Here is a 27,258-nt window from a genome sequence, read left to right on the forward strand (position 1 = left end):
CGGACAGGCGGCGGCACCAATGGGGGCGCGGCCCCCGGCGGGCGGCGCGCGCGGGGCCGGGCCCGGCGGTGGCGGCCCCCGCGGCCGCGCTCGGCGAGGGCGGGCGGCGAGGGCGGGGAGCGGCGCGGCGGGCCGGGCCGGGGCGGGCCGCGGGGCCGCGGCGCTGGGCTGGCCGGGAGCCTGGCGGCGGCGGCGGCGGCTCCGGGGATGGTCCACGCACTGGCGCCGTCACGTGTCGTTCTCCTCGGAGCGAGCCTGAGCCGCGGCGGCGGCTGGAGGGGGCTGGACCGGCGAGCGCGGCCCCCGCCGCCCGCTTTGGTGCGGGGCTCCGGGAAACTCCGGGAAGAAGCCGGCGCAGAGGGAGCCGCGGCGGCGGTGCCCGCCGCTCCGCCAGCCTGGGGCGCGGGAGGGGGCCCTGCCGCCGGCCGCTGAGGCGCTGCCGCCGCCTGGAATGAAGAGGAGGAGGAAGAGAGGATGTTCCTGCTCCGCTCGGGCTGCTTCCCCTCCGCCGCTGCCTGGTCGCGTTTCGCGTGGAAACGGCACTTTCTCTGCCTAACGAGATGGGACTGAATGGGGTCGCCAGCCTCCTCCGCGCGCACCAGCGGGAGAAGCAGCAGCAACCTCGGCGCTGATATTTGGGAAGGGGGGGTTGTGCTGTGGGTCTTTGGAGTTGGCTTTTTTTTTTTTTTTTGGAGGGGGGAAGAAAGAAGCGTGTATTTTTGGGTGCAAACCCCGGACTTCGCAAAACAATCTCCGCCCCCAAGAGGATATTTAATCTGCAACAGAAATTGCTACTCGCGGAGGCAAACTTGAGAAGGGAAGGGGTGCCGGGGAGCAGCGAAAGGGGACCCCTGGCTGCTCCTGTCTGCGGGGGAATCCGGCCCCCACGCACGAAGGATGCGTTTCTTTTTCCCGGCGGCTGCTCCTGGGACGAGACTTTCGTCTGGACTGATTGGGACTGGACTTTTTAAGGACGCGCTTACCCATCTAAGGGCGATTTGGGCATAAACAGCAACACAAACTCTGATTTGGTGCTGGAAGCTGCCTCTGCCACTGAACAGCTGCTCTCACCCTGCTTCTGTCCCTCCCCCGTCCCGTTTTCGAAAGGGGATCCTGAGCTATTTTGCTTCTTTTTTTAATTGTTGTTGCATGAATTTTATTTTAGGCAGTTGTCTTTTCTGGCTGGCTTGGCTGTTTTGGGGTCTTGTGGACTGCTAACTGCAGTAGCAGTAACACCGCCTTTCCTTTTACCATGGCTAGCCCCACAGATAATAACGAGGGCTTCTTCTCAGATGTCAGAAAGGTGGGTTACTTGCGCAAACCCAAGAGCATGCATAAACGCTTTTTTGTGCTGAGGGCAGCCAGCGAGTCAGGACCCGCCCGGCTGGAGTATTACGAGAATGAGAAGAAATGGAGACACAAGTCAGGGGCCCCCAAGCGCTCCATCCCATTAGAAAGCTGCTTCAACATCAACAAACGGGCTGACTCCAAGAACAAGCACCTGGTGGCCCTCTACACCAAGGACGAGCACTTTGCCATTGCAGCTGACAGTGAGCCTGAACAGGAGAGCTGGTACCAAGCACTGCTGCAGCTGCACAACAGGGCCAAGGGCCACCACCACCTCCATCACCATCACCACCACAGCGACGTCACCTTTGGGGGCAGCAATGTGGGATTGGGGGAAGCAGGTGAGGACAACTATGGTGAGGTAGCCCCTGGCCCGGCTTTTAAGGAAGTTTGGCAAGTAATTCTGAAGCCTAAGGGCCTAGGCCAGACAAAGAACCTGATTGGCATCTACCGCCTGTGCCTGACTAACAAGACCATCAGCTTTGTGAAGCTGAATTCAGATGCGGCTGCTGTGGTGCTGCAGCTGCTCAATATCCGCCGCTGTGGTCACTCTGAGAACTTCTTCTTCATTGAGGTGGGGCGCTCAGCTGTGACTGGGCCTGGCGAGTTCTGGATGCAGGTGGACGACTCGGTGGTGGCGCAGAACATGCATGAAACCATCCTGGAGGCCATGCGAGCCATGAGCGAGGAATTCCGGCCCCGCAGCAAGAGCCAGTCCTCCTCAAACTGTTCCAACCCTATCTCCGTGCCCCTTCGTAGCAGACACCACATCAACAACCCTCCACCCAGCCAAGTGGGGCTCAGTCGCCGGTCCAGGACTGAGAGCGTCACTGCCACCTCTCCTGCTGGTGGTGGCGGAGGAGGTACTGGTGGCAAACCCAGCTCTTTCCGGGTACGAGCATCAAGTGATGGGGAAGGCACTATGTCAAGGCCTGCCTCTGTGGATGGTAGTCCAGTTAGTCCCAGTGCCAACCGGACCCATTCACATCGACACCGTGGCAACTCCAGGCTCCATCCTCCGCTCAACCACAGCCGATCCATCCCAATGCCTTCCTCGCGCTGCTCTCCTTCAGCCACCAGTCCAGTCAGCCTGTCATCCAGCAGCACTAGTGGCCATGGCTCCACCTCGGACTGCCTCTTTCCACGCAGGTCTAGTGCTTCAGTTTCTGGCTCACCAAGCGATGGTGGTTTTATTTCTTCTGATGAGTATGGCTCTAGCCCATGTGACTTCCGCAGCTCTTTTCGCAGTGTGACCCCAGATTCATTGGGACACACCCCACCAGCTCGGGGTGACGAAGAGCTCAACTACATCTGCATGGGGGGGAAGGCCACCTCATCTTGCTGTAGCCTGGCAGCCCCCAATGGCCACTTCATCCCACGCACCTGCCACCCGCAGCAGCAGCCCCGCTATGCTGGTACCCCTTGCTGTCCCCGAGGTGGTGGTGAGGATGTTGCCGACTTGGAGAAGGCATTCAGGAAACGGACTCACTCTGCAGGCACTTCGCCCACCATCTCCCACCAGAAGACACCCTCGCAGTCTTCAGTGGCCTCCATTGAGGAGTACACGGAGATGCTGCCTTCTTACCCCTGTAGCAGTAGCCGGCTGTCCTCCTACCGGCACTCGGCCTTTGTGCCCACTCACTCCTACCCTGAGGAGTGTTTGGAGATGCACCACCTGGACAGCGGCCACCATCGGACCAACTCCGCCCCACACATGGATGACGGCTACATGCCAATGTCTCCCGGCGTAGCCCCCGTGCCCAGCAGCGGTGGGCCCCCCAAGGGTGGTGACTACATGCCCATGAGCCCTAAGAGCGTGTCAGCCCCACAGCAGATCATCAACCCTGGCAGGGGGGGCCGCCACCCTCCACCCATGGTGGACTCCAACGGCTACATGATGATGTCCCCCAGTGGCAGCTACTCACCCGATGGCGGCCCTGCGGGCTACGGCAAGATCTGGACTAACGGAGCCGGCCACCACCCAAAGCTTTCAGTGGAGAGCAACGAAGGGAAGCTCCCCTGTGGTGGCAGCGACTACATCAACATGTCCCCAGCCAGTGGCTCCACCACCAGCACCCCGCCGGACTGCTACCTTGGGGGTGCAGGGCAGCCGGTCGCCGAGGAGGCCGCCGCTGCCACCGCTCCCCACCACAAGCCCATCTACTCCTACTTCTCCCTGCCGCGCTCCTTCAAGCACGTGCAGCGGCGAGGCGGTGGGGTGGCGGTGGGCGGCGACGAGGGCAGCCCCCAGCCCCGCATCGCCCTCAGCTCTGGCCGCCTCCTCTACGCCGCCGAGGACTCGTCCTCGTCCACCAGCAGCGACAGCCTGGGCAGCGGCGGTGGCCCGGAGGGCGGCCCCGCGCTGCAGCTGCAGCCCCCGCGCAAGGTGGACACGGCGGTGCAGACCAGGAGCCGCCTGGCGCGGCCTACGCGCCTGTCGCTGGGCGGCCCCAAGGCCAGCACCCTGCCGCGGGCCCGGGAGCAGCCGCCGCTCCTCCTGCCCCCGGAGCCCAAGAGCCCCGGCGAGTACGTGAACATCGAGTTCATCGCCGGCGAGAAGCCGGCCTTCCCCGCCGCCGCCGCCCTGGCCCTGGGCCTGCCGCCGCCGCCGGGGGACGAGGGCGCCGAGGAGTACATGAACATGGACCTGGGGCCGCCGCGGGCCCCCCGCCCCGCCGGCTTCGCCGCCGTGCGGGCGGCCCCCGCGGCGCGGCCCGGCCGGGACTATGTGACTATGCAGCTGGCGGGAGGCGCCGGGGGCTCCTGCTCGGACTGCGCCGACAGCCCGTCCCCGTCCTCCCCGGCCCTCCTGCTCAACTACGCCGACGTGCGGGCGGGCCGCTCCGGCGCCGAGAAGCCGCCGGCGGCCGCGCCGGCCTCCCCGGAGCTGCCGCGGCCGCCGGCCGAGCTGGCCGCGGCGCCGCCGCGCTCCTCCTCCCTGCTCGGGGGCCCCGGCGCGAGCAGCGCCTTCACCCGCGTCAGCCTCAGCCCCAGCCGCAACCAGAGTGCCAAAGTGATCCGCGCCGACCCGCAGGGCGGCCGGCGGCGGCACAGCTCCGAGACCTTCTCGTCCACGCCGAGCGCCGCCCGCGGAGCAGCGGGCAGCGGCGGCCCGGGCGCGCCGTTCCCCTGCGGTGGCGCGGGGGGCGCCGAGGAGGTGAAGCGCCACAGCTCGGCCTCCTTCGAGAACGTCTGGCTGCGGCCCGCCGCGGGGGAGCCGGCGGGCGCCCCCGCCGCCCGGCGGGAGCCGGGGGCCGGGGCCGGGGCCGCGCCCGCCCTCGAGAACGGACTCAACTACATCGACCTGGACTTAGTGAAGGATTTTAACAGCCACCGCCGCCACCACCACCTCCACCTCCACCCCCCCGCAGAGGGCGCCGCTCTGCTGGGGGGGAAGCAGCCGCAGCAGCCGCCGGTCCCCCCGAGCCAGCCCCGCGGCAGCAGCCACTCCAGCGACGACTTGAGCGCGTACGCCAGCATCAGCTTCCAGAAGCGGGAGGAGATGTAGGAGCTGGGCGCCAGCCAGGGAAGGTGAGCGCGCCGCCGCGCGCGCGCACGGGCCAACGGTCGGCGCGGGGCCGTTGGGGCGGGGGCGGCGCGCGGGGGCCGCCCGCAGCCGGCTCCGCGTCCCGCGCGTGCCCGTGGGGGAGGGGCGAGCTGCAGTGTAACGGCTCCAAGCGCCTCCGTAACGAACCGCCGGGGGGGAGGGGGAACCAGTAAATCTCGGCGGGCTTTCTCGTCGCTTCGCTCACGAGAACGCAGTGAGGTACCGTGAGGTGGTTTGAGGCAACTGAGTATAAAGGAAGTCGCTCTAATCAGATTGGTGTGGTGATTTTTGTTGTGGAGTGTTCCTGCTTGTAGCCTCTAATTTGCAAGTTGTGGTAAGGAACGATGGGCTCACAACGTGAGACGTTCCCTTCCTGTGGGAGATGCTCTGGAAAGTACTGCGGCCACGTAGACCCTTGACTTTGACACACTAGCTTAATTTGTTTTTCGTTGTGACCTTAACATCTCCAACCCGTTTTAGTAGCAATAATTATTGCAGAGCATGGTATCCTGGAAGTTTGGGTGCTCGGGAAATGTGAGCTTGCTTCAGCAACTGGAGTCTCATCTGTATAGTGTTATGGTGAGATTGTTTACAAAATACACCTGAATGTTCTTGTTGAGACAGATACGATTTTGTGGTTACCGTGTTACCTCATTTGTTTAATGTTTGGAATTATGTGTACTTTAAAAGCGCATGTAAAAATATGAGTGAATTAGCTTATAGCATAGAGCTGGAAATTGGAAACTCCCATTTTAATCCTGGTTTCATGACTCATGTGGCCAAGGGTAAGGCAGTTAACCATTCCAACTCGTGTTTTCCCATGTGTAAAATGTGGCTAATGTCATCTACCTCACAGGGTTGTGGTGGGTATTAATCCCATTTTAATTGCAAAGTACTTTTAATTTGAAAAAGACTTTAAAGTCTTCTAAACATTATATTTATAACTTGTATTTAGACTGATACTAAATATGGTTGTTCTTTGCTCCCAACTGTATTGCAAATTGCATAAGAAACAGTATAAACTGTGGCTTTGTCACTGATGGTATTGACATGTTTTAAAAATGAAGAGTTTAAGGAGAAATAATTTAAGAAAAACTTCTGCGAGGTTGTTGCATTTTGATTACAGGCATAAGATGAGTAGGAGCATTGTTGCAAACAATTTGATGTTTCTGCTACCTAGAAACTTAATGCAGCACATACTCAGTATGTCTTATTTAGAAGCTTGTGAAGTGCAGTGTGCATGTGTACAAGTCATTTTATAAAAGACTGAAGAAAGTTTTGCTGCCGACAAGTACTCCCCTGCCCTTCCCCCCCCCCCCAACAACCCCCCGGAGCTGGTCAGGCATTACATTCTTGAGTATTTTTAACCTCTTTCAAGTTACATATTTCACCGAAGATTGAAGATACTGGTTGAAATAATCACCTTAATTTCCAAATTTAATTAAAAAAAATCTTTCACATCCACAGGACAAGTAGATAGCTACCCTGTGAATTTTGTTATGACATTCTTGATTTTAGCAGTTTTTTACATACTTGAACAGCAGCAATCATAGTAGTGTACATTCATTATAATGAATGTATACAATGACAAACTAGGGGATGAATCTCATACCGCTTTATTTCATCGTAAGTGTAATAAGGTTCCTATTTGTATTGCTTGTTCACTTGGTATAGGAGAACACTGAGGGAGTCTCAGTAAGAAGACTGGAATTGTATGTTCTGTTTTCCATTTCTATAACCTGAACAAAAGCAAAACAATCTTTCCGTATTCACTACTTAGCACTTGCTGCTCTTGCCTGTTAGAGCAATGCAATTTAGGTGTTAGTCTATCAGATTAATTTCAAAGTTCAAAATAAGGTTTAAGATCAGCACATGTATAGCTGCTCTGTTTCAAATGGTAACTGGTAGGAAATAATTATTTTCATAAATTTCTGACAGGAGTGTGCTGGCTGTCACCGTACTTTGTGAACAGACTTAAGCCGCCACACCCTTTCTCCATTCAGGGATGTGCTTTCAAGAGACTGTCTAGACTATCTTCGTGATGCCTGCCATTAGCCTATGAATTCGTATCTGCCTGGGGCAGTATTATTGTTCTGAACTTTTAGGGAGGGAATTTTCCACAGAGGATTCAGCATGTTGTGCTATAACTCACATTGGTAGGAGTATCACTTTTTTTTCTGTGCTGTGCTAAGATTGGGGGGGGCAAGTATGAGAGAAAATGCGCTGGGACACCAATAAACATGTGCAAGAGTAAGGGAATGCAGGTCTGTGGGAGAGCAGTGTCATAACCGTTTACTTACACAGATTTTCTAAAAGCAGTGTTTACTTTTGCTGTGGAAAACTTTGCCACAGCTTTTATGTTAAAGTTGTCTGTCATGGTGGTAGGTAGGTACCCACTGTGATTATGCTAGTGTGTGTAGGATCAGGACATAAAAGACCATTAGAGCATGCTGAAAAGTATTATGCAGATGTTTTTCAGAGTAGCATTGTGAAAGGTAGTATCTAATAGAGTAATTGCTATTTGAAGTTAGTTCTTCTTATTTCCCAAAATTAGGATTGAGCTAAGCAGGTATAACCTCTCCTGGGAGGCGGAGAAAGGGAGCCAGTTTATAATCGTAGGGGGAGTTTGTAGCAGTGTTTGTTCCCTCACTGTTTCCATTTTAAGGCTTTGTTAATTGCTTGTAGCTTTCCCACATATTAACCCTTTTCCAGCTATTAACCCTAATCCAGCTATTTTTCATGCTGGATTTCTTGCTGTCAGCTGAAACTTTCTCCACAAAATTTAGCCCAACTAGCCCATCCATTGTTGAGAGTATTAAGGAAAAAGAATGTGGGTGTTTTTTTTTTCTTTGTCCATGTTAAACCATTTTACAGCTGTTTTTGACAAATTCTCATGCCTTTTTTGCTTTGGAGATGGAAGTCAAGTTTTGCAGGGGAATTGGCCCAGTGTAGGATATGCCTTATGCCATTCTTGAGAAAATCTGCCTAGAGGTGAGTGATTTATAGGCCTGCGAACAATCTGTTTGCACATGCCTGACAAAGTTGTTGAGCACCTTAAGCTAAACCATTCTCTTGAAAATTCCATGTGCAGCAAGTGTGCTCCAGTCCCCTAAAGCTTTGCATGATGTTCCCAACAAGCAGCTGAGCAGGCGCTCTCTCAGCCTCAGTCAACTGTGCCAAGTGCTCCTCCTGTCAGGTGAGGCTGTTTGGGCAGTAGCTGAGAGTAGGGAGATTGCTTTTGTTGTTTTTCCTGTGGGTGTCTGAGCAATATGATAGAGAAAGGAAAAAGCTACTTGGTATATCTGTGGGTACAGCAGAGAGGAGAGAACATCTGGGCATAGGGGAGGGAGAGGTGAAGCTGCAGGTATTAGAGTAAGGGGCAGGGAAGGCGGTGTTTTTTAAGTAACTTTTCTTTGCTCTCTGTCTCTGTAGTGATGGGGAGTTACTATCTATGCTTTTAATCTCAGAAGAGGCAAAGGGGCTACACCTGTTCCCCTCCCCCACCCCCCTGAAGGTCAAAACAATTTGGATAACTCTTGCTTTATCCATTCTGGAATTTTTTCTTGTTCCAGATTGCAAGACAAAGACCTCAAATGTTTCCCATCCAACTCCTAGTGGGTAAAATAACTCTTGCTGCTTTGCTGCAAACTAGCTCTTCTCCTTTTTCCTACTCCCCTGCCCTGTCCCCACCCCCAAACTCCCCCAGAGCTGCTCAGGCATTACAGTCTTGAGTATTTTTAACCTCTTTTAAGTTATGTATTTCACCAAAGATTGAAGATGCTGGTTGAAATAATCACCTTAATTTCCAAATTTAATAAAAAAAAATTCTTTTGCATCCACAGCATTCTTCTCCACTCTCAAATCCTACTGCTTTTCCTGTTGTGCATTCTTGGCTTTTTTCTAACAGCTGGCCCTGTCCTATCCCTTCTGGTGCTCTTCCTTATCCCTTTAAAAGTGCAGCAGTTTTAATATTGCCTTGCATGCTTTTTGTTTTTGACATTTTTGCTTCCGTCTACTTCACAGAATTGGGTATTGTTGTGTGTGTCAAGCTGGAGACTGTTTGGCACTTGGATCCTATGATAAGTGCACTTTTACACTGTAGTTAGAAGGCCACATTGCTGTAGTGGCCAGATCATGCTGGAAAACTGACGTGAAGAAACTGAGGTGATAACTAGGGAAAGGAGAGAGCAATGTTGGTGCAATTAATTTTCCTCCTGCTTAGGATCTTCCATGGATGAGCAGATGTTGTGAATGTGCTTTTTGCCTGCTTTTGGGATTGTTATGAGAAAAGAAACTAGTAGGGTTTTTGAAGATAAACAGCTGATAGCTTGTGATCTGAATACATAGTTGCAAAATATTCCAAAAAGGAAACTATTAAAGGTTGGCTCTGGAGGAACAGGAAAGGCTGTAGTAGGATGGTTGAATGAATCCAGGTATGTGGTTTTGATCTCTGGAGCTTCAAAGCAAACACATTATACCCCTGCCTTATTTCCATTTTGTTGATGAGTCTGAGAACTTGCGAAAGTGAGTGCTAATAACAGTGGATAGAATATGTGTAGTGCGAGTAAGTAAGTAACTTGGCTCACTCGCAGTTTTAATAATGCCTATTTTACCCAATACCTAAGTGTTTTGGGTTTTTTTGGTGGTGAAAGAAAATGAAATAAAGTACAATGACATCTATAAGCTCATTATGCCTTTTGTTTGGCTCCAGTTAAAACAAAGGACTACAGAGGTGAAAAGCTACAATTTTCTTTTGCACCTTCCCAAAAATGTGGTAAACAGAATTATTCTACTCATGTAATTCTTGTATAATATACCTGGAACTTTTTTGATGGGGTGTTGTTTTCTTTTTATCTTGTGTGTTGTTTTTTTTTAAATGATTTTCTATAGCTGGCTTTGTTTCCTCACATTAAAAACTTAAGGTGGAACAATTGAAACTCAGAAATCATCAAAACAACAAATGTACAATTAAACTAAATTTCTGGAGAGAGTGAAGATTGTTTCCAGAATTGAAAGAATGAAAGTTTATGTAGTTTGGGGTCAGCACCAACATAAACACCAGTAAGTTATGAAAGATTTTCATGCTCTGTGGCTGTTACTGTAGACAAAACAGTGTATTTCTTATGATATGCACACACCAGTTTTTCCTCATGCCTAAATGTTTGCCAAAACTGAGCCTGTGTCTCCATATGCTTGAATATTTGCAGTTCTCCTGTTTAACAAAACCACAAGATATAATTTATGTTTTTGTTTTTTGAATATATATATATATATTTGTAATTTAGACTAGACAGGTTCCTTTAATCTAGTTATAGTAGATGTTTTAAACTATAGATTTGTTTGGTTTTTTTTTCCTCAATTTGTAATAACAGGTTTCTTGAGACTTCATTTTTGTTTTCCTGACTTAAAAAACTGGAACTATGTGATTCATAATACAATAGACAATACAGTACTATCCAGACTACTTTAGCACATAGGTTTCATATATAGTCAATGTTTAACTGGTTTCTGAATGTGATTTAAGTTTGAAAATGAAACAGGGCGTTACAGGGCAAGGATGACACTCATTCTTTTAACTAGCAGTTGTGGAGAGATTGTATGTTTCTTTAGATAACACTCTTAAACTGAGAATTACAACTCTTAAATAAAATGCAGCAAGCAGCTGAGGAGTAGGAATGTTATTTGACCAACATCCTTAGTACATTGTGTTGCTTTACAGATGCTTTACCGTAGCTGAAATTTTGATATTCATTAGAACTTAGCAGTTTATAATGACTATATAAAAACATGAACACAGATACTGAAACTGAGACGAGCTCGAGTATTTTTTTGAACAGGTTGCTGTAACTGCATAATAATTTGTTTGTTAAAGAAGATCTTTTTTTTTTTCCAATTTATTGAAGCTCTAAAAGTGAGTATGTTCAGTACTGGTTATTTTACAAGTGATTTTTTGCAAACAAAGTCACTTATGAATGTAAGCTAGGGTTTTGGGTTTTTTTAGTGTCTAGTGATATGGAAGTGTGATAGGTATTCTTTTCCAAAACTAATTAGAAGATGGATTTAATCTCTGTGCCAAGTTTCATTCTAAACTAATTTTTACATATGATTGACAGAGTTTTGAAATACAGGGGGGGAGGCTGTTTACAGGACCCCTGATGTGGCTAGAAGAGAAACTATGGGTTGCTGACATAAGATAATTGGGAATTAGAAGTACTGACTGGGAAAGTGTTATGGAAACTCTGCTATGGGAGGGAGATGGAAATGAGACATAGAGAGACATGACTTAGGGGATGCAGAGAAACCATGGCAGAAGGATGTGGGTGGAGCGAATTACAAGGCACTAGTGATCTGATTGGCATGGTGATATGTAAAAGTTTGAGGATGTGTTTAAATAAATGTAAAGAGCTTGGATATATGCAGTGAGTTTTTTTCTAGAAGTGCTCATGTAGCATGTTCACCCAGTTTTCTGAAGGTGTTTTTTCTTGTGTACTTTGCTTTCATTCTTTATTACTAGGATATTTTAAGATAGATACTCTGTTTAGAAAGCATGTGTACCCCTTACTCCTGACCAGATTTTTTTTTTTTTAACATTATTTGGATATTCTGCTGACCTTAACAGGATGATGTGCATTGCTAAGGTAAGCAGGATTTTGCCTGCAGCTCTTCTGTCCTGAGTTCTTTGTCTTTTAACATCCCTGTCACAACCACAGCGGTAAACCACAGGTAGGAATCTAAATTAAGTGCAAGATGAATAAGAATGAGTGAATTTTTAAGCATTAAAAGTATTGTTTTTGTAAAATATATAGAGAAAGGAAAACGATATTCACACAGATTTTTAACTGCACTCTTTTGTTCTTTTCATTGTACTACTGAGACAGTTATTATAAATCTGATTAAAAATGAAGTTCACTGGTTTCATTATTTGTCTTATGGATTAATGAATATGGATTCCCATAAAACTATTTTTCTTTTACAAAATCTTCCTTAAATAAATTTCAGCAATAACAGCAAATGATTGTGATTTGTTACAGCAGATCTTCTGTTTTCCATTTTGTGGAAAGAGCTCCAAGAAAAAAATACTATTATTAACAAATACAACTAAAATCACAGTTTGTCAGAATGCTAAAAGCTGGCTCTTGGTCTTCTGTACGTAATATGATTTGCTACCATACCTGTTCATCAAAGTGAATAGCATTAATTCTATTTTTACATCATCTGTGTTTTTGGTAAATGGTGATCATGATGATTATAAACTATTAGTTTGAATTCACAAGATGAAGGTAGCAAAGGAGAGACATCAGCAACTTCAAGAAGATTTTCAAGTTTAACAGCTTTACTATCCACTTACAGAAACGATGGAAATATAACAAAAACCAAGGTGTGAACAGATAAAGAAGATTTAAATAAGCCTGGCACTCTTAACTAACAAAAAGATGCCTTGATATATCTCTCTCTGATCATGCTTGACACATTTAGGTCAGGTTCTCTGAAGACTATTATTAGAGATTTAACCTTGGGTAATTGCAAATTGTATTTTCTTCAGAGTAGTTTTTGATCAGGTAGGTGGGACAGTGGAAGTTTGTGTTGAACTGTTTGTAATAATTTCGGATTCTAGTTAAAAGATCTGATATCAGCTACCTGAACTGTAAGATGAAATACATCATTCTTCTTGTGGTCTTACAGAAGACTTGCCTGTATGTGTTTTGTCAAGTGTTGCAAAATTCCAGTTATTTGGAAGCTGAGGATGTGCAAAAATGACTATTACATTTTCAAATAAGATACACTTCAGAAAGAATGGAATTATATTGTGGAAATATTTTTGTCCTTACAGCTAGTAGAACCGTTGAAGAGTGCTTGTACATTTGTACAGTCTGATGATATAGGATATAAAGATGCAGGCAAGAAGTAGTTTGGAAATATCTACAACTTTGATTTGATTTACTGTGATATTTTTTCTTTCTAGTCTGTGTAAGTTGGGTGTTTAAAAGTCACTATGGCATCTACGAATTTCACAAGCTTTCTTTGAAATACTGAATTTTAAGAAAAAAAAACATTTTTTTTTTTGTGTCTTGTTTCTTGTCCCATTTCAGTGATCTGGCTTTAAATATGGTGCACAAATAATTGTTAAGACACAAGTATGGGGCAGGATCTCCTTAAACTGGCTTTGCTACTTAATTAAATATATAACTAATCTCCGTAAGGAAGCTTTTCTTCAATGGAATTGTTTCCTGAAGGAACAAAAAACTGGAGCTGAGGAGATTTTCAACGATTGTATGGGTTCCTTCCGCCCTTACTTCATTGAACTGTAGACTTAAAAACAAACCAACTAACCAAAAAAAAAAAAAACCACAACCCTTTTTGCACCTTACAAGATATTGGACCATCTGTATGCTAGTGGTAACTTCCATGTTTAAACACTGGCCACCTCTGAGGTCAGAATACCTGGCCTTCGTTTTGAAAAGAAGATTAGTATGTTAGAAAAGGATGTTTTAACCCCAGCAAACAGGAAACAAGCTAACTTGCATGTGGTATGCTAGGTCCTTCATAGTGATGTTAAAAAAAAACATGTCTTGTCCTTTCCTGGAGGAGATACAGACACAGCAGAATGTCTTTTTCTGCAGCTCTGCATATCACGACATGGGACTAATAATGTCTGCGGCTTTCGCCAGCATGATACAATTTATTTCTCTTTCTCTAATGGTGGTGTCCAGAGAAACAAAGTTTGGGAACTTCTGCTCTGTATTTTCTGCTGAAATGAAGGCCAGTGTTCCATTTTTGACTCTTGCAGTCACTGTAGGTAAATGATGGAGACATTGGCAGAATGGTGTCTGAAAAATATGATTAATTTTTCTTTTCTTCAGATAAGTTTGTGCTTTCATAATTACTGATTCTTTTCCAGTAATTCCTGATTACAAATTTGAAATTATTTGCTATTTCGAAATAGCGTAATACAACATTTATGTGGCAGAATTCTATGGAATAACGAGGAACTAAACTAACAAGTTGTTCAATCAGTTGAGACTAAGTCAATGTTCTCTTACTTATTTTCTTTGGGGTATATACTCAAGGATATTTCCTTTTATAATATGGTAACGTTTCATGGAAGTAACCGACACCAGGTAGCCCAGTTTGCTTAGTAGTTGAAAGAGGTAGGACAACTAAGCTTGCCTGGAGAATTTTAAATAAATCTTAAAGTTAGATAATATATTATTTGTGTATTTTGGTTTGTTGTGGTGGAAATTAAGATCTGTATGATGGCTACATGAAGGGAAAAATGAGATATGCTCACCTTTTTGCAATGACAAAATAAATTCAAACTGAACTATTTTCATTTGGTGAAAATGCAAGTGACTGTAATTGAAATCCTTGTGAAGGTCAAAATACATTTTGGTTAGGAACTGCTTTGTTAAAAGTGAAAAACTTGTCTCTTGTTACTTTTACCCTATTCTTCTTTCTGACTGCTCTGCTTGCAAAGCACAGGCATGGTATACTGTTCCCTTCTTGTTTTGCTGTGATCTGGTATTTTTAGCAGTTGGTCCATTTTTAATTGTCTGCATTGAAGACAAAAGTTGATTTTTTTTTCTTTATTTTTTTCTACTAATGGTAACTAAATTGCAGAATAATAAATATTTGTTATTCTTAGAAATGAGAGGAAAGTGCACGAATACTTAATAGCTCACTGCTTGGTTACATACCTAAAATGAAGTACATGGAAGGAAACCCTAGCATTTCTAAAGCTTAGGTATACTGCAAAAAATTACAAACAAATGAAACTTACTACCCACTGTGGTTCAGGAATCTCAAAAAGCAGGCTGTCTGGTATATCTAGGGTGTGGTTCTGCAAGATGTTTGGACAGATTTAGCAGCTTGCTTTGCAGAAAAAGGTGGTCTCACCTCAGCTTTCTTTGCTCTCATCTGGATGCTCCTGCTGTTTCTCTTGCGCTGGTTCTGGGACGGCAGGCACAGAACAGTAATGCTTGCATCTTTCAGGGTTACTTTTCTGCTGGTGTGGTGAGCTGAACTGGCACATGACAGGTCAGACAGACACAGGAGGCAGTGGAAAAGAAGTGTTAGTTGGGGAGAATGTCCGAGACTGACAGGCAGGATTGCCTCATTTGCTGGAAGCATAGAATTTGACTTGGCCAGCCCACCTGGTGGAACTTCATCTTCAGAAATCAAGTATCTTGACCCATATTCTATACAAAATGGTAATTATAGTTAGGCTTGCTTATTATTTAGTAGCTGTTTATATTTCCCCATTTTGCACATAACAGCATTCAGATTTCTGAGAAACAGCCAAATAAAACCTACAATGAGGAATTTAGTTCATCTAGGAAGCTGTAGGTTGAAAACTTCAAATATTTTTCTTATTGAAAGTTAATCTTTGTTCTAGTGTCAGTATTTTAGAAATAATCTTGTATTTTGTTGACTTTATGATCATCTGATGAAGGTGATGTTGAATGTGCTTTAATTCTTTGAATATCTTGATATGGGTGGATAGCCACATGTGATTTATATCCATCTTATCAGTTTGAGATGAAAACAGAGGTGGATGAAACTACATAGAAAAAAGCAGTGATGGAAACGGGGCGGCTCCAAATCTTCCCTCTTCCTTCTACAACTGCTGTATGCTTCCTCCACCCAATTTTGGTTCTCAGGAGCAAAACATGGAGAACTGTTATGTCTGTTAAAATTGGCACACTGGGTACTAACTTGTAGTTTAAATATGTAAATGATGAAATTTTAACCTTAAATGGATTAAAGTAGCTGATGAATTTATATATAAGACAGTCTTGAATCCTTTCAACAATTGTAGCAGTTCTTAAAAAATGAAACAAACTCTCAAATACATTTCATTTTCTGTATGAAACTTCTTTATCTAGCAAGCTCTGATACAAGGGAAAAGCCCTTCAGAAGGTGTGCAGGCATGTAGCTAGGGCATGTTTTTTCAGGCCTTTGAACTAGGTTAGGAATGTGTCTCAAGATGGAAGAATGAATAGTTATTTGGTGCTTTTAGCTTCAGGGCTTGAAACTCGCAAGAGGAATGTTATTGTGTCTTCAAAGCCTGTTTCACACAAGTCTTTGTTGAGCGGGAACTTGGAGAGTCTTTGTATTATCATGCACACAACAAAAACAGCGAGCCACCCAATTTGATCTAATTGGGCGGTGGTGTTGAGATGTTTCTTCAGTAGGAAGGCCCTGGAAAATGGAATGCATATTTTTAAATAGGAAGTACCCTTTAGAGCAAAGGAATTGCCTATACAGATTTACCAGCTTAATAAAACTCTCTAATTATACTGATATAATTCCCTATATGCACATTCCCTTTTTTTCCCCCACCTCCCCTTTATGTAGTGCTTTCCCAGGAAGGGAATAAATATTTACATTTCTCTTAAATTCTGTTTTGACCCTGAGGTGATGGTAGCACATCCCTGGAGAGAAAGGCAAGTTGAGGTTTGGAAAGCAGGGCAGCTCAGGTTGAATTACTTTTTTGTAATATTCTTTCAAAAATAAGCCTATATTCAGAACTAAATGTGCTTTAATATGTTAATATTATCTAAAATAAGAGCCACTCAGTGAATGTAACTATCAAATGTTTGAAGGAAATAAAACCATTGCTCTAGTGGACATGATTGTCGAAGTATCCAGAATCTGGGTTTGAGGTGCTAAAAACTTGTTTTGAGAACAGCAGCCACTTCAGGAGATACAGAGGGAAACTTATTTTCATTTTAGTATATGAATAGTCTAATTACATAAGTAGTTTATTCAACATTGAGCAAGATCAGTTGGAACTGAAAAGGTAGGAAAACAGATTTCTTCAGTCTTTCAGGAAAAGAAGAGGATAAGTGAGCTCTATTAAATCTGAAATTTTGAAGTCCATGGTAACCAAGCCTTAATTTCATCTACTAAATAAAGATGAAGCTTTTTAAAAATAAATTGAAATTAAATGCAAAGTTTATTTTGTTAAATGGCTTCCTTATGTATTCAGGATATTTGTTAGTTTTTACTTAACTGATAACTTTAAAAATGTTCTGCATTTAGTTTCATCCTGATTTCCATTCAAATGCAGCTTGACAAGTCGTGAATGTAAAATTGAACCAACTAGTAAATGGTGACTGGTATTGGTCATAAATAATATGTCAGGAAACTGCATAAATATATACTAATGATATCATCTAACTAGGAGACTATACCAAGTGCTAAATTAAAAGGTTATATTGGAAATCAGTATGATTTAGTGATTATCACTCTTTGAGAATGACCATTAAGAACATAAAAAGATAAGTTTCATCATTTGCTAATTTAAATTTGATTATTTTAATCACTTTAATTTGAAGTAATCCACCATGAAGTCAAGTGTCAGTGTATACATGATAATTAAATGTATGTGAACTGATACGATCATGCAGAAATAAAGTGTAGCCAGAGAAAAGACCTGGTTAAGGGACCTCATGTGAACTAGAGGAGGAGGAGCAGCCAAAACATGAAATGCTAAGAGGCTGGGAGGGTGAGAGAAGAGGACAAAACCACAAGCACAGAGAAATGGTGGTTTAACTTACTTGGGGATAAAAGTGACAGGCAAGTTGAATGCGTTGCCTGGCCAGTTGTTGGGTCATCTGTAAGAGTAGTTTCACAAGGCTAGAGAAGACAAAGTTGTGTGGGAAGGGGTACAAGGAATGAGTGAGCAGAAAGGGAAATTGGAATAAAGCTAGGAGGCTCATATTTCAGTGGCTATAATTGAGCTTTAATGGCTTGGATGATTCATAGTCTCTTAGCTTCTTAGACTATTACAGAATCTTCAGCATAGGTATAAATGAAGTTATTTACACTGATGCCTTTCAGTACTTCAATTTCTAAAATGTTGTTGATGTACCAAGAATTGTTAGGGGGGAAAAATACTATAAGTTGTTGGTAATATTTGCATAAACGTATATTGGACGGAGATTTGAATGGTGTTCCTTCCGCATATGACAGTGCTATGAAATATATCTCATCTTGGCAGGGGAGGGAAGGGGATCTTCAATTAATGTGAATTGCCATAGCCTACTTGCAGTCAATGGGACTAGGGCAACATACCTCATTTTAGAATGTGTCCCTTTAAACTTAATCATTTTTTTTCTTGTAAGTTGTTACTACAGTGTTCTGTTTGAATTAATAGCAAGTCCCAGTTAATTTTAATTAGCTATACTAATGAGTTAGTTCTGAAGTATTACAAAATGATCTGTAATTTGGCATCTAATTTATTTCCTGCCCTGGGTATTTCATCTTTTGCAAAAATTCTTCTCTTGAAGATTGATAGGACATTTGATCTCTTTTGATGCAAGCTTGTTTACCTGTATGTTAGTTACAGTAGCTCATCAGCTTTTATTCCTTTAGCAAATAACTCCTGTGATGTTAATTGTGCTTTAAGGATTTAGGTCACATTTTAGCTTTTGAATTTAGGTTGACGAAACGGGTAAAAGCTAGAGACTATTAGTAGTATTGCTATATGCTTAGTGTTTGGAAGAAACACTACTATAATACACTTAATCGTAGCTTTTGTGTATAGGATTCATATTGTTTCTATAGCTTTGCATCCCTGTTTGTGTTTTTAACTGATGCACTGTTTTGGTAGCTCATTACTGATCTTCAGTGTAAATTCTAGAAGTGTGGGTTTTTTTGTTTGTTTGCTTTTTGGTTTTGGTGAAGTCATGAGTAATACAACTCACTGTTTTCAGGTCTGTAGCTTTCTTATCTGCATGTCTTACAGTCATACTTACAACTTGTACTATTTACTCTGTTGTTACTATCTCTGATCTGAGTCTTTAGATATGCTAAGTTTATCCAGGTATGGATGACAGTTTTAAGGCCAGAAAAGAAAGTGGTGAGTACAGGTATTTGTTCCACTTAAGGAGCTGAAAGCAGGGTGCAGTTTCCCCATCAGCTTAAAGTAATCGAAGGCCGCTCTCCTGTTGCTGCCTGCACAATTTCTGTGGAGCTGTGCCTTTAGTGAGATGCAATCCTGACTCTTGTGTGAGTGATTGTAACAATACTTTCATCGGCCAAAACCAACTGTACCCAGAGCCCTTCAGTCTGAGAAGCTTTTGCAGGTGTCACAGGTGTGTTGGGGTAGAATATCTGGTGTTACCAAAACAGGTTTGCTGCTTCAGCTGTTTCTTGATATACCACTTTAAAGTATGAATGCAGTAGAGGTGCATTTATGCTTTTGGAAAAGCACTTGTCCATTATGGCTTGTTTTGGTTCAAGTGGGGTGGGGGGAGGGAAAGTTATATATAAGAAAAGGCATCTTTCACTGGCAAAGCTGCATCCACTGCTTTAGGATTAATATGGGTATAGCTGTCTGTCATCTCTTCAAACCAACCTCCTCCCAACAAAAAAGCACACTGGCAAGTTAGCCTTTGTAGTTCAAATAAAGGCATAAGTATGTGGAAAACTTTTTCAGATGAAAATGAAAAATATATGTAATGGCTTTATACAGCTGTCAGACCTTCTGATATGGTTCCTCAAGATGTCAGATGAGAAACTGCCAGGGTTTCCACTTTTCTGCACCCAGTTCTAGTTCAAACTTAGTGATTGTAGAGGAGGGTTCAATATATAATCGACTATGATAGAAGCATCAGTCTCCCTGAAACATTTTCTGCTGATATAGTAGCAAAACAGGTAAGTCTGTGGAAGAAAATTTTGGTCTTTTATTAAAAAAAAAAAGACTTGCCTGTTGATCCCTGTGGTGTGACATAAAAACTCAATGGATGTTGTCTAGCAGATGTGTAATTGTAAAAACAAAACTTGCTTTTAACTATTTAACAAACTTCTAACATTATGATCAACTTTAAGAAGTAACTGGCTCTTAAAGATAGCACTCTCTTTCTGTTCCATGGAATGTTTCCAGCTGTATTTTGAGTACAGTTTGGAGAATCACAATGCTCCAAGAACTACCAGAATCATCTGTAGCTTGCTTTTTTTCCCCTCAATTTTCTTTAACTTTCTGTTTTAAGCCTGCATTAAGAAGTGTTATAGCATTTTGTTTGTTTTTTTTAATACTACTGTGTCATTTATTTGGCGGGGGGAGGGGGAAGGTTAAAGTTCCTCCTTACCTCCTCCCCTTCTCTCCAGTAAAATTTTTGATTGTTCTATTTAATGAGTCATTTTCTCTACAGCTGAAGTTAATTTAGTGGCTCATCCAAACAATGACTATTTTCTGAGCAGGGAAGTGAGGGAACTTTAGTTCTTTATTTCCCCCCCCCTTTTTTTTAATAAAGGTGTGTCGTGGATGTTTCCGAAAACCCTGAAAAAAACACAGACACAGGTTTCTTGCATTTTGGAGAAAGAAACTTAGATGTCATTTTTTTTCATGAACTTGACTTACTGTATTTAGTTCATGTACCTCTTCTCCATAGACTCATGGAAATTCACCAGTCCAAATAGATGAGAAGTTTTCTTCCACATTAAGGGGCTCTGGCAGTGCAGATATTCTGGCACCTTCTAGTCAGTGTGTTTGTCTGATAGGATTCCCTCAAGTTCACTGTGCTTCAGCAAGTGAAGGTCACGCAGCACACACTTTTAGTTTGCCATCTGGTGGTTTATTATTAGCAACGGTATGGAAACCAAAAATTAGAAAAGCAGGTCCAAAATGTTCAACATACTGTTTCAGATGTTCAGTGCAAGCTCAGTTTAGTTACGTTGTGCAGTGGAATCTCCTTCCTAAGGGCCAATCCAGTCCAGCCGTTCAGCACCTGCAGCAGCTTTGCCTTCTGCTTGGGAGACTGGTCTCCACAGGATTTCTTCCTTACATTCGCAGTTGCCTTCTGGATCTGTTTGCAGTTGGAATTTCACTGCCTTAGAAAATGAGGCTCAGTTTTGATTTCTCTGTATCACAGTTACATTTTTAAGTGAGGTTATCCTTTGCAGCTTTATCCTGAGGGCAGCAGGAATAGATAACTTTGCTGATGTGTTCATACACTATGGAGGAATTCTACCCTTTAAGAATTTGGTAACAAAACTTCCATTTACTTTAGTGGAGCAGAGTTTTCTCAGTAGTGTAGACAGAGTAGATGGATGTGGATAGAGTTTGCAGTGCTGTAGTGCTGCTGTATGTCCAGAAATGCTCTTTTTCAAGAATCTTTATCAGTTTTTAAAGTTAATAGCAAATACTATTGAACTCTTTTTTTTCACTATAGTTCTCTCTTACAGGAGTGTTTGTATGTATTATAGTGAGAGCTTATAGTTATAAGCTTTGCGATGTTTGAGTTAATCTGCTGAAGAGCATTGTTTTCTGGAGAAAAGGGGTAATCATAGATTTGAAATGAAAATCTCTTGTAAAATATTTCTGACATGTATGTCATAGATTCGTAAAATCTGTTTTATACAATTCTGTTTGAACATAGGGTGTTCTGATTTGGCTGAATAGACCCAAGTTATTGTGCGTCAGTGTCCTCACACACAAGGCTTTGATTAAGCAAGAAAAAATTCCGTGATGTTAAGGGCTGGCCTATGTACAAACTTGCACAGAAAAACAAAAAGTGTGAATTAAAACAAGTCAGCATTTTAATGCAAGTGTTTTAATACCATGCTTAATAGTGATTGGTCTGGGCAACAGAAAACCATGGAATAAAGCAAAATATTCATCCCTTCCCCTTTGGGGAAGATGCAGAGACATTCCATAGCAGATTAATCTTTTTACAACTGGGTATAATTTTAACTAGAGCAGCTTCAGTGACTTTGTTTATTTATGTTGGCTGTAGGTATGAACAGCTATACAAGGTTCAGTCATCAGCTCAAGGTCCATATGACTAAATGAGATCTTTCCCCTTCTTCCCTTTCCATAAGACCTTTACGTTTTTGATCATTGTGTATGACATTATCTTCCTGTGTTTGAATTGGGCTGCTAATCTGAACATGGCATCTTTGATTTGGACCTATTCCTCCAGCTGTGTATCTAAATTCTGTGAATTATAGTATTTAAGGGTTGACCTCTTCCTGCCACCTTCCCAGTTCAGCTCTTGTCCAGAATGTTATATTTTGAAATAAATACTATCTGCTATCCTTTTTTTGGCCTTGACTTACTGAATTTTCCTTTGCCTAATCCTGTACAATATGTTGCTGGAAGATCATTTTCTTAGCCTGTTGGTCCACTATATTTGTTCTCCTTTTATAATCCATTGATGGCTTCTGTTTTCTCCATTGGATCAAAAACAAATTGCTTGTATGCTTTTGAAACCTTTTCTCAATTAGATCTCTCCTTTGTCTAATTGGCAGTCAAGAGATCAACTTCCCTCCTCTATTCCAAACCTCATTATTTTCTACTTAGATTTGTGCCTTTTTTCCCCCCAGTGCTGCTCATCTCCACTGTTTAGAGGAGTCCCCTCCTCTGGGGCACTGCTTCCTTTTTAAGTTCTTTGATAGACACCATGTCAAAGAAGAAGAAAGGTTTATTAAAGCAGGTGCAATTACATAAATGTCTCTGAACAGCCTCTGGACAAGAGAGAGTTTATACCCTGTCAGTTCAGAGCATGGGTGGAATTTGTATATGACCATCTGCACTAGACTTCGGGCATACTTGTACAACGTAGTTTCACAGCTACTTTTTAGACTGTCATGGCTGCTCAAAGAAGAATTCTTACTCCTGCTCCCATGTTGCCACCTCTTTTATCTGAGTACAGGCATTCCATGTAGCTGAGTAAGCAGCTAGATCAGGAACCTAATCCAGGTTAAAACTAACCTAGCTAGGGGAGGGGAGAAATAAAGTTTTAATTCACATCCAGTTCACTATGCTGCTACACAGTCCCTTGTGCTTGGGCAAAGGAGGGGATGCTGTGTGTGGTGGGGATATGCAAAGTAGATGGGAACGTTTAAGGCAGCAGCAGTACTGGCTTGTGCTGGCTTAAAGTAGACCTGAAACTATGATTTTGTTATCCCTGCAACATTTTCATTCATTTTTCACAGTGCTTATTTCATTGGGGCAGGACAGTAACTGTGCCTCCAGGCACTATACTGATTGCATGAAGTAGAAGAGATTAGATCTTCTCCTACATTATAGAAACTGTCTCACTGTAGTGTCTGGAAGTTAGCCTTTTGCAGAAAGTTTTGGTGTAAAAGTAAATAAATCATCCCATCCTTTATGATAAGAGTCTAAGTTTTTTTTGTTTGTTTGTTTTCTTGAAGCTCCAGGGTTTCCTGTCTGGCTTTCAGCCCCTGCTCCAGAAGGGTATTTGTCTCTCATTTGGTGGTGTTTCTGCTAGGTCTGGGATACCTTAGAGGATCTGAAACTAGGTACCTTTGTTTAGAAACATGAGTTTCTTCTAAGGAGTGTTAATCACTCTAGTGATTTTTCTGTCTTTCAGCTGTGGAGAGGTTTTTTTAGGACAAATTCCAACTCTTGACTGAAATGGGAGTGATTATGCTGAATTACATAGTGCGGTTTTTTGTTTTGTTTTGTTTTCTTTTGAATAGCTATTCTGAAAGGATATCTGCCTTCTCTGGAGTGCTTGGGGTCAGACCGGAAACACACAATCTCTTGCTCCTTGGGAAATCTGTCACACTAAGCTTTCCTTAACAGTTAGCTAGTAGAACAAATACAGCATTTGAGATTTCTTCTATAAGCCTGTCATTATCGACAATGGATGAACTGATAGTTTAGATTGCCCAACATATGACTTTAACATGCAGTGACTAGATTAGTCATTTACTTGGCTGTTGGGGGGGGGAGGGCATTTTTTTTGATGCCACAAAACGGGTTCTAGGTTTTCTTTCTAAGATCGACAAGCAAATATTTTGGTTTGGGCCTTTTACCATCTTGTTACTTATTTGAAACTTAGGTACCAATGGGTGTTTAATTGTTGTTGTAAAAGGATGAAACACTTAAAACTCAAGGCATTCTTTCAAACAGGGAGCAATAAAGATTTCTCTCTAGACTAGAAAGATGGGTAGAGGAGATAAAAAATAATGAACTTAAAAAAAATTCTGGATCTTTTTCAGGAAATGTCAAGTAAAGAACAGGTCCCAAAGACCAACATTTCCTAATGAAATTTTAACTTAAAATGTGAAAACTAGAAATTCTTGCCTGGGATAATTGATGGGTAGTACTGTCACCTCTGTAGTGGGCTCAGCAGGCTGAATTTGGAACCTATAACCGCATCATCACAGGCCTCTGGCCTCAAAGGAACTGATTATAGAAGCCCTGCTGCTGTAGTCCATTGCTAATCATTTGGCCATCCAAATATTAATCTGACATATCATCATAATAGTGAAGATGTATTTTTAAAGCTTTACTCTGTACAGGATGATGGCCACTCACAAAAGTGGGAGAAAGAAAACACTCGAAACCAGATCCAAACAGTCTTTTTTGTAAAGTGGTGTGTCTTGCACTAAAGTCTTCTAAGCATAGCTAAAGATTAGAAGCCCTGTTGTTTGGAAGAAAGTTCTATGATAGGGATGTAGGAAGGGTTTTGAATAGTTATGCAATTGCAGCTGTATGTTCATTAATTAATGAGGAATAGCCCAGCTGCATCCTTTGATATGTTGTTGCACATGCCGCTTATGACATATTGACAAATATTATGCCATTATTTCCCTGTACTCTGCTGTATCTACTTATCTTCTCTTTTTTTCTTTAACTATAGATCTGCTGGGGCAGGGGCTGTCATTTTACTCTGTTTATTCAGTGGCTGGCACAGTGAGGCCTTCAACTGTGACTGAGGCTCCTGTACTCTGTTGCAGTGCAAGCAATACAAATAAATATCGTCACTGGTTATCACATCGGTTCCTGTACTGTGCTGGCTGGGCGTTGTCCAAATATGTAACATTCTGTCCCTGCTAAGATTTAAAGTCTTCATAAACCCCAAATCAATAAGCCTCACCTTGTTCACAAAACTCCAGTCAAGTTTTCAAGCTTTCTCCCCCTCCTCCATCCTAGGAGCTGTTTCTGTCTAAGCATGTCCGGAAGTGCTGGCAATAGGATTTTTTCAAGCCTGCATCATAAAAATTATAACCAGGAATATGATGTGTATACCAGCTTCCTTTCCTCTATGTTTAACTTTGAATCACACATGTAATTTCTTTTATTACCCTGTAATCTGTCTTGCTGTCTCTACTTGCTGTTTGGAATTTAAGAATAACAGAGAGCTTTTTAAAAAGCACATCCTTCATTAGTTGATAAGAACTGGTTCCTTTTTAATTTCAAGTCATATTTTGTTAAAAAGCAAATGACAGAGATGATCTGTCATCTCTTTTTCTCTCCCAAACCTTATATGGATTGTGTAGTATACTTTGCATACTTCGTGTGAGCTACAAATGCAGCTTTTTCTCAGTGCAATGGAGTGGAGACTTGATCACTTTCCATAAAACAACCCGAAACTTTAGCATTTTGAAGAAGAAGAAAGGGCTCCCCCAATTTTTTTTTTCTTTTTAATTTTCTGATTCCATTCATCTGAATTTAAATCCTCCATATTTTCAGTAATGATGAAACTAAATTCAGTTTGGGAGGTTTCTCTTTTGAGGGCACCTGAGAGACAGACACCGCCAGACGAGACAACTGATGTAGTCAGGCAAAAGGCATCAAAATGCACAGCGTGATCACTCGAGCAGTGCATGGGGGAGAGCTATGTTTAACAAATAGAAGTGCTAATAATGGGACTTCAAAGAGAGCACACCCTTTCCTTTCACAGCTATGCTCTGCCATGCAGAAGAGACAAGGTAGTTTTCAAGTTGAAGTTTTATTCATATCTTTGCCTTGGGGAAGAAGTTCAGAGAGCTCTGAAATTAACCTAGAATTTCAGAAAGGCAAAAGGAAGAGAGAAGATATGAGGGTAATTATGAATTTTGATGCCAAACCCATCATTCTGAAACAGAAGACTTTTTATCCCATCTTGCACTTCAGAGGATAAAAAGGGGTTATTTTTTCTCTGTGTTTCCATTTACTTTATTCTTTGTTAATGTGTATTTGTACAAGGTTTTTTCCTCACTGCCATTTAAAGATCATCCCCTCTGCTTATTGCTGAAAGCTGATCGCTCAGCTTTAATGAAGCAGTGATAGACAGTTGGAATATCTTTTTGGACAAAACATTCACAGCTCTTCTGTAACTGAAGTCCTTTTCATAAGATAGAGTGTAGCTTTGATTTTGTATATTTTAGAGTATGGCTTTTCCCCCTCCCAAATGAATCCATAAGCTGTAAAGGGAACTTGATATACTTGTACTGTATTTGCAATTTAGATTGTAGAGAGTGTTTTGGAGTGCACATGTTTGGCTGCCAGTGAAACCACTGGCTGTGAGTCAGAAGGCACTGAACGTTGTTTTCCTAAGTGTCCTTAAGGATGAGGTCATGTAGATGATGGAAAAATGTTTCAGTGTTCTGAGAAGCAGTAGAAGGGTATTTCATGCCTTGTGAATAGGTGACCAGTGGCTATAGGGTACATTTCAACTTTATTAGCCTATATCAGTCTGATAAACCATTTTAGATGAACTAACAGAGAATCTAAGAGTTACATATGTATGAAGCAATTTAAGGTTGGGAATTAATGATTTCAGTTTCTATGCGGCTTTTTTTCTTTTACTTCGTCTGTGGTCCCATTCCTTGCTTTTCTAAGTTCATTTAAAAATATTATAGAATCACTTTTTAACCTTTTTTGTGTTTTAGAAATATCACTTTTTTAAAACTTTTAGATGTATTTTTTTGTTGTGGATTTAGACACTGTTTAAAACAGCTGAAATCAAGAACTGTAGTGTCACAGAAACTGTAAGGAGAACAGGAAAACTGTTAAATGAGGGTTTATTTGCAGCTTAGCTTTGCTTTTCCTTTACAGATATTTAATGAAAAGGCTAAAGTAGCTAGCTGAGAGACAGAACAAAAATTATCTTTTGGAAGATGGTGCTACCTACTCAGCTGGTTTGGATCCTAAGTTGAAAATAAGTCATTGTTGAACATTAAATCTGAAGAAAATACCTTGTTGACTGTGAGTGCTGGGACCATTTTGTTACAGTTGCTCACAGACTGAAACTTCAGTGCCTGAGTTCAGTAAATGGGGCAAAGTTCAGTCTCTTGCCTTGAGCTAGCTGGTGCATGCTGTATCCCTGATGCCAAATGAATTCCAGCTGTAGCCTTTATGCTTTCCTGGATGTGACTGTGTATAGGTAGATCATGATTTTTACTCTGCAGTGTATTAAGGTGTGTGCTGTTAATATTCTAATTTATTTTAAAACATCAGCACATGTTAAACCTGGCTGCCATACAGCTGGTGGCTTTGTTGGTACTACTGTTGGAGGGGCCAGAAAGAGTTTCAAGCAAGTAGGAGTCAGTTGTTCAAGGAAGACCTGTTTTATGGATAAATGGGGGGTTGCATTCTCTTGAGTCAGCACAGAATGCCTCAT

At 42.7% G+C, this 27,258-nt stretch overlaps 1 protein-coding gene across 1 annotated transcript in view; it reads left to right on the forward strand.

The window, feature by feature from the left end:
• The first annotated feature begins 344 nt into the window (after positions 1–344).
• IRS1 (insulin receptor substrate 1) overlaps positions 345–27,258 on the forward strand; it is a 59,854-nt gene continuing 32,940 nt past the window's right edge. The window contains exon 1 of the mRNA XM_067301908.1: positions 345–4,878. Coding sequence (XP_067158009.1) covers positions 1,253–4,855 — 3,603 coding nt within the window. The 5' untranslated portion in view covers positions 345–1,252 and the 3' untranslated portion in view covers positions 4,856–4,878. The remainder of the gene's footprint in view (positions 4,879–27,258) is intronic.

Source organism: Apteryx mantelli, chromosome 9, assembly GCF_036417845.1.
Source record: "Apteryx mantelli isolate bAptMan1 chromosome 9, bAptMan1.hap1, whole genome shotgun sequence".
NCBI lineage: Eukaryota > Metazoa > Chordata > Aves > Apterygiformes > Apterygidae > Apteryx > Apteryx mantelli.